Below are 7,618 nucleotides of genomic sequence, written 5' to 3' on the forward strand. Positions count from 1 at the left end.
CATCAGCTCCCCGTGCGGCCCCTGCTCCACCACGGTCCCCTGGTCGATGACGATGATGCGGTCAGCTTTCTCCACGGTGCTCAGGCGGTGGGCGATCACGATGACCGTGTGTCCGTGCAGGTTTTCAATTGTCTGTTGGACCTGGAGCAGGAAGTCCTTTATTTTAGTATAATACTAATAGCTTTTTTTTTTCATTTGGAAAATTTGTTCAACCAGACCAAATCAAGCTCATCATTAAATGAAAAGATCTCTTGGTAATTTGGTACACTTCATTTCATGGGTGAGTCGAATGCAAAGTTATTTCTCTTCTACTCTTGTAGCTACCTGCTCCTATGATCCAGTACCCATCGATATCATTGAACTGAGATATACATCGTTCTAACGGATTAGGCAAGAAAGTCCCCCATTTTATAGCTTATTGTAAACTGTTTAAGGTAAATCATGCAACTCACAATTTGCTCACTCTCAGCATCTAAAGCACTGGTGGCCTCATCCAGTAGCAGCACCGCTGGTTTCCTGATCAGCGCCCGGGCGATCGCCACCCTCTGCTTCTGCCCCCCAGACAGCTGCATCCCCTTCTCCCCAGTCTCCGTCTTGTACCTCTCGGGCAGCTCCGTGATGAACTGATGGGCGTTGGCCTGCCTAGCAACGTGCTGCACCTCCTCCAAGCTGCAGTTGTCCAGGGCATAGGAGATGTTGTCCTTGATGGAGCGGGCAAACAGCACCGGCTCTTGTCCGACCAAAGCTACCTAAAACAACACCAATTTCAGGTTTACACTGTCGCCATTTTGATCTCAGATAGTAAATGTTGAGTTCTGAAGTGCTGATAATCATAAACCATTCACTGAGACCCATGAAATCGTAGGGGGAATAAAACACAGGGAGTGTAAATTCTATACAGATCTCACCTTTCGATGTAGAAACTTGTGATCATACGCCATGATGGGGTTACCATCTAGCAGCACCTGGCCTGACATGGTCTCATAGAAGCGTTCCAGCAGGTTAACACAAGTGCTCTTCCCACTGCCGTTTGGGCCAACCAGGGCAACAACTTCGCCTGGAGACACCTTGAAGGAAAGATCCTTGCACAGAAAACAGAAATAAAGAATGAAAGTCTGCTTCACCTTTTAATTCGCACTCGAATAACTTCTATAAACGCACCCATCAAACGTCACGTACTCCTATTTCGTCTTTATATGTAGGGGTAGTTGAAATAAAACTTAACATAATATTCCTAGTTCATTACATCGATTTTGTCATCGTATTATGCCCATTTCTCCCCAAACATACTAAAAACCTCATCAAAACAAATTCCCTGGGGAATACCAAGATGATACTGCTACACATGCGTGGAAAAAATTCCTCGCATTCCTACGAAATTTTGGGAATTCTTGTCAAACGGACGCACACTATATTAGGCTCGCCCCTGGGGCGTCGCCAAAAATATACATAAATATAAAATAATATGTCTCCACTTTTTGGAGCCGCATGCAAGTACAAAATCAACGACATTGTGTCATATATCACCTTCAAAACTTGCGCGCTCTTTCGGGATGGGTAGCAAAAGGACACGTTCCTGAACTCTACTTGTCCTTCAGGTTTCGGAGGTGCCATCTGACCGCTGTTTTCAATTTCTGGCTTGCGTTCTATGTATTCCAACACTGTCTTTGACGCTCCGACAGCTACCATCAGCTGGACGTAGACGTCAGTCATCTTCTGTCGTGAATGAAGAAGCAAACAACATGTAAGCAAGAGTTGTGACTTCCATTAAACACAGAACTAACTTACAGCTTATTGTCTCACGATTGACCTTACCAATAGCGTACAAATACCGTATGCAGAACATGTAATGCGTATAAGTAACCAACTGGCCACAGACTACTAGCAATTAATGTATCATTAGTCATTTGTCACATATATTAGACCTCAGAACCAGTAAACAACTGTTAAACTCAACATGATACAGTAGAAGTGGCTTAATTGCTCACCCAATTTGCCAGCGAATTCCGTGCAATTATCCGGCGTGTGCGATAATTCGAAGTTACCGAGTTGGACCAAACCGCCACGGGATTTGGGTATTCCGTGCAATTGACCGAAGTGTGCGTTTATCCGATGTGTAATTAACTGGCTTCCACTGTATTTGATAAACACCGTTTTGTCTATACTTGTTTGAATGTATAGATGCTAAAGTAAAGACCTTGCCAGTACTGTGCCAAAGTCGCTGTACATTCATTATGTCAACGAAGATTACTATTTATCAGTTGGACAACGTTATCCTACCTCCAAGGCGTCCCTGAGATGGCTCTGATACAGTATAAAGGACACCAGGTTCCCTCCTGTTAGCTTCTTCAGAATCACAAGATGGCCGCCGTAGTACAAGGTCAACACAAGTTGGACAAGGGCGAAGAGCTGGACGTAGCAAAATGTCTCATTTCAAGTTTGCTCCTCGTTTTCTTAGACATACCCCATCTTGATTAACACAATTACTTGTTCCATTGTTGATGTTTAGATATGGCAGTTTTGTTTGTTACATGTCAAGGATGTCAAATAATTGAACTAGATTGCAGCGACAATGCCTGTATAGTCTTATAGTACATCAAAGTGCGTTGTGTTAACTTGTGTACCATCGTCTACTTAGATTTAGGCCGATGATTACGAGTGTACATGTGAGGTACATGTACATCATAACGGTTATTTCAAACACCTTTAGCCAAATACTGCAAATGCAGAAACTTTCGCAGTGGTTTAATGTTCACGTTTTTCGTTGTGGCCGCTTCACCGCGAACTCCAAACCAAGGCGAACATTTCTCCATAGCAGTAAAAGACTACAGTGCATGGTGCTACCGCGAACTTAGGCCATCGCGAAAAGTTCATTTTCCCACTACCGCGAAATTAAATCCCCGCGAACTTAGATGCATTTACAGTATTACATGTCAATGTGAAGCACAAAAATGTTATTAGTACTTATACTCACATGCTCGATGGTGAGGAAGCTGCCTAACAGAAATGCCTCTCTAAAGACCAGCTTGTAGACATCCAGGAGTCTCCCACTAGGGGACAAACAAGTGTTTGTTAGAAACTTGAGTAAATTCCGTCTGTTACAGAAATGGCTATCCTCGTTGACAGTAGACTATGCTGTCCTCCAAGTATGTCATATTCAGGTGTGTATACAAAACAAACGCACATACAATCACAAGAACAACCTCACCTCACCGGTCCCATAGAATCAAAGGGGTAGCAATGTCATCAACACAAGAACACCAGTCGCGACATAAGAAGGTGATTTAAGAAGTACAAATTTCCAAAGTTTTTGTAGCCAACCTGTATCTCTCACACTCTTTATCTTCATTTGCAAAGCTGCGGACTGTCCTCATGTTGGCGTAAGTCTCCTCAGCTACGTCGTTGGCCTTGGCAAAGGACGTTTGTATTTCCTTGGCCACTTTCTGTACGTAAAATGTAATGCGCATGATTTTAAGCCACAGGGGTCACAAACTGTATAAGATGACGGATCTCACTCCGGCAAACATAAGCACAAACGCAATCAAAGGCTTTATCAGATGCATGTATAGTAGAAGTGAGTTAATTGCACACCGGATAATCGCACACTTCTGTTAATTGAACGAAATCCCCAAATCCCATGGTGGTGCGGTCCAGCTTGATAACTTCGCTTTGTTGCACCATTCGGATAATTGCACGAAATACACTGGGAAACGGTTTCTGCAATTATGCGGCTTCCACTGTATTTGTCAAATGTCATAGGCAAACAGTCATCAAAATACCAGTATAAACTCCTAGTAGGTCTCACATTAAATCGTTGCTTATGTTATGACCGCTCTTTTCCTTTCATCGCAGATCTAACGTTATATTCGTAAGCATCCATAAAGTACACGGTGTATTGAATTCACCTTTAAACATCTGCCGTACATCTTAGCAACCAAGGCGATGACAGGAAACAGGAGGAGGGTGAGGATGGACAGCCGCCACGACAACTTGAACATGAACCCTACGGTAAGGACCACTCGCACCACGGTAGCACAAAACACCTTCAAGTTCATGATGAGCATTTCTGTACTGGTGGTTGTGTCGGAGTTCAGACGAGACGTCATTTCACCTAGGAGAATAGAAAATAATGTATGAAGCAAACGTGCCACCGAATCTACAGAGTTGCTCTGCACACTAAGGCCACCTTCTTTACACAAGCCAAAAAGTCGTCGACCGCAAAAGATTTTTCACCAGGCAACTGTCAAAATACCTTGAGATTTTTGCGAAGCATCTCAAGATTGTTTTTTAAAACCTCTCAAGATCAAGTCAAAGCACCTCAAGATTTACTACAAAATCTCAAGATTTTTGGGATGAATCTCAATTTCTTTCTATTTTCAACGAACGTTGAAGACCCCCACTGGAGGTCATTATGACCCTTTTAGTACCGGTATACCAAAAAAGTTTCTCACAAAATATCAGATTTGTAAATTTAAGCCTTATAAGGCCACAAGCATTAGACAAGTCCAAAGTGCTCTTCTCGGTCTTTGCCCTGTCTCTCCAAATGAACAAAGTCAATGACCTGGACCAGCTGACGGCTGTCACCATTGGTGTTTGATTACATTATGCAGTAAGTGGCAGGACAGGGTTGGAGGGGCTGGTCACCAAATACAGTACAAGCGCCTATTTGCCAGTGAGTTTCGTGCAATTATCCGACTGGTGCAATAATGCGAAGTTATCTAGCTGGACCGCACCGAATTGGGATTTTGGAATTCCGTGCAGTTAACAGAAGTGTGCGTTTTACCGTTGTGTAATTAAGTGGCGTCTACTTGTATATATTCGAATAACAGAGCAACAATTTGTTAGGCTAGACCCCGTGATGGCATAACGTGTTTGCTTGAAATGTTATCTTTTACTACAACATGCACTAACTAGTCATACAGTAAAGCTGGGTGCATTTAAACCTATCCCATGTGAAACAATCGTGATTTGTATCAAGATACGAAACCATAATATTTTTTACCGGTTTTGACGCTGTCGAAGAAGCCGATCTCCTGACGGGTGATGGACCGGAACAGCAGGTTTCGGACCCGGATGTTCAACTTCATCATGGTGACTTGAAACAGCCCAGTGCGCATGCCATCAAAAAGTGAGCTACAGATCACAGAGCAATGATTACGCGTTTCATTCGTTAAACCAATCAAATTTCCTTCCAATTATCTTCACAACAATGCTACCTGATTGTATGTGTTAATCTTCATTATGAATGGTGTATCACATATGAAAGAAATAAAGTCGGATTTGCCATGTACGTCGATGTAGGTTAGACATCCAGGTAATACGCCAAAAAGTAGTTACTCATTACAAACAACTGGATATGTTTTTGGAAACGGTCAGACGTTTCAACTGCTATCCCGCAGTTTCCGACTCGGTGACACTGAAGAGATCTTGTTTGAGAGAATTTATATATCCTAGCTGTGAATTGAAATGTAAAAGAGATCTAGTTGAAGATTTGCCAGGTGTTTTTAAAAATACATCACATCTTAAACATGCTGGTCAAACAAACCTGAATATACAAATCAAATCTTTATTGAGACACGACAAAAGTACAGCGATAATAATAACGTATACGACAAACCCTTAATGCAAAAATCATTATATAGTATTACATTTGTATTAGAATTTGTTCTTACGTAAAGGCTATCAGAAGGCACATGGTGACGATGGCGTGGGTGAAGTTATCCTGAGACGTTTCTATTTTGGCTATCCCGTCAATCACCTGGCCTGTGTAGAATGGAAGGAAGGTATCACCTGGAAGAGAAAGTCAGGAAAGAGTTTTTAAAATGCCCCTGCTGTCCCAAAATTAGCCGCCAGGGGGCCCAAACTTGTGTCACTTATTCCTGAGCACAAGAGCTATCTAACACCCTAAAATCGTGACCATAGCTTGTTCAGAACACGAGATAGCAAACCCGGAAGTTGTGCTGCAGTACCTAGGGAAGCTGCTAGGGGGCCCAAAATCTAATCATTTTTAGCTTTTATCACACACTACCAACACACCAAGCATGAAACCAATTCACCCAGCCGTTCTTGAGTTATCTTTTTAACACATAGACAGACAGACAGACAAACGCAGGGTAAAATATAACCACTGTGACATTTCATGGATTTGTATTTTTTGTATTTTGAGGTCCGACTGGGCACCATTTTGAATTCAAGTCGGACTTAAAATGAACCCAGGATCTGATAAGGAATAGACGCCGTGACCTACCCGTGGGAAGCACTGAGGGTTAGCCCCGGTATTTGGCAGTCCACCGGGACAAGTTTGTGGTTTTAGAGCCTGGCCGGGTCTAACGCTAGTTCACCTTTATTTGGAGGTAACCTATATCCGTCGTTTTTAAAACATTGTATTTTGGGGTATTTCAAATTGTAATATTTTGATAATGTTTCAATTTAATACCACAGTTCGACCACTTGATATTCCTAAATACCCTGTTTTTAAAAGTAACGGATATAGGTGACCCCCGGATAAAGGTGAACTAGCGTTACATTCCCGACGGACACCGACGCAGTTGGGACCTTAGCCTTACCCGTACAGCTTTGTCATATCTTCCCAGTCATGGAGATGTAAACATCACTGGACATATATTAAAATGCTGTATTCTCTTTATTTGGGACACACTCAGACAAACAGAGACAGACCTAGACATAGAAGCCCAAAGTAACACTGTTACTCTTTTGGACACTTACTGACAGCGCCTCCAATCAGGAAAGTCGTCGCTGCAAGAAAGTACGGTATCACAGGCTTCGCGTAAAAGAACAGTCTCTTCATCGTAGAAAAAATCGATTTGTTTGTCGCTTCACTTCTCAGTAGGCTTTCCTTCTCCTCAAAAGTACCTTCCTCCGAGTTTATACTTCTGTAAGACTGAGTACTGATTCTTGATAGTAAGGTCCAGTTTAGGTAGAACACTGCACATCCGACGATACTGCCGACAAAGACACCCCAGAACCAGGGTTTGTGAGGAAACTCGACTTGTTTTTCTGAATACAGCAAAATCTTGACAAGGCTGTACGCACACATAGCAGCTGGTAAGACTCCGACCCACGACCTTGACAGCTTCAGCCTTGGAACAGCATCTCTGGCGTTGAACAGCACGGACAGGACAGCTCCAAACGTCACACATCCTCTCAGCATCCCGAATATGCAAATGTCCATCAGAGACGTGAAGATGCTGAAGAAGCTGATGTCGTGCGTGAACTTGTGGAGATCCGCACCGTTCATGTACAGGATGGTGTTGGTGGCGACGTCGGTCAGGGACAGCAGTACGACAGCAGCGGTGGTCCTTAGCTTTCCCGCCATGTTGTGACCTGTGAATCACAAAAGGAGATATTCTAAGAAATCATACTAAGCAACCAATCGAGGTACAAGAGACTGCAACTCTACTGTAAGGATTGGAGATCTAAACCTCACCCGACTGAGCGTTAATCTCATAAGACAATACCGATCAAGACTGTCTCATCTTAAATTGTACATGAGGAAGTGCACACAAATCGGGTCCTTTTTCTTAAAAGTTTAATGATGCTTTGAGTTAAACATTAAGGTATGAAATATCTTGTCATATCACTACCCTTAACAAGATAA

The 7,618-nt window shown here is 42.8% G+C and overlaps 1 protein-coding gene across 1 annotated transcript in view; it reads right to left on the reverse strand.

The window, feature by feature from the left end:
- LOC118426229 (ATP-binding cassette sub-family B member 9-like) overlaps positions 1-7,618 on the reverse strand; it is a gene marked incomplete at its 3' end in the record, with an annotated part of 9,701 nt that continues 2,083 nt past the window's right edge. The window contains exons 2-12 of the mRNA XM_035835497.1: positions 6,727-7,344; positions 5,673-5,790; positions 5,003-5,133; positions 3,906-4,111; positions 3,322-3,443; positions 2,975-3,050; positions 2,281-2,409; positions 1,528-1,716; positions 909-1,082; positions 453-749; positions 1-141 (exon numbers count right to left, since the gene is read on the reverse strand). Coding sequence (XP_035691390.1) covers positions 1-141; positions 453-749; positions 909-1,082; positions 1,528-1,716; positions 2,281-2,409; positions 2,975-3,050; positions 3,322-3,443; positions 3,906-4,111; positions 5,003-5,133; positions 5,673-5,790; positions 6,727-7,336 — 2,193 coding nt within the window. The remainder of the gene's footprint in view (positions 142-452; positions 750-908; positions 1,083-1,527; positions 1,717-2,280; positions 2,410-2,974; positions 3,051-3,321; positions 3,444-3,905; positions 4,112-5,002; positions 5,134-5,672; positions 5,791-6,726; positions 7,345-7,618) is intronic.

Source organism: Branchiostoma floridae, chromosome 11, assembly GCF_000003815.2.
Source record: "Branchiostoma floridae strain S238N-H82 chromosome 11, Bfl_VNyyK, whole genome shotgun sequence".
In the NCBI taxonomy this organism is placed as follows: Eukaryota; Metazoa; Chordata; class Leptocardii; order Amphioxiformes; family Branchiostomatidae; genus Branchiostoma; species Branchiostoma floridae.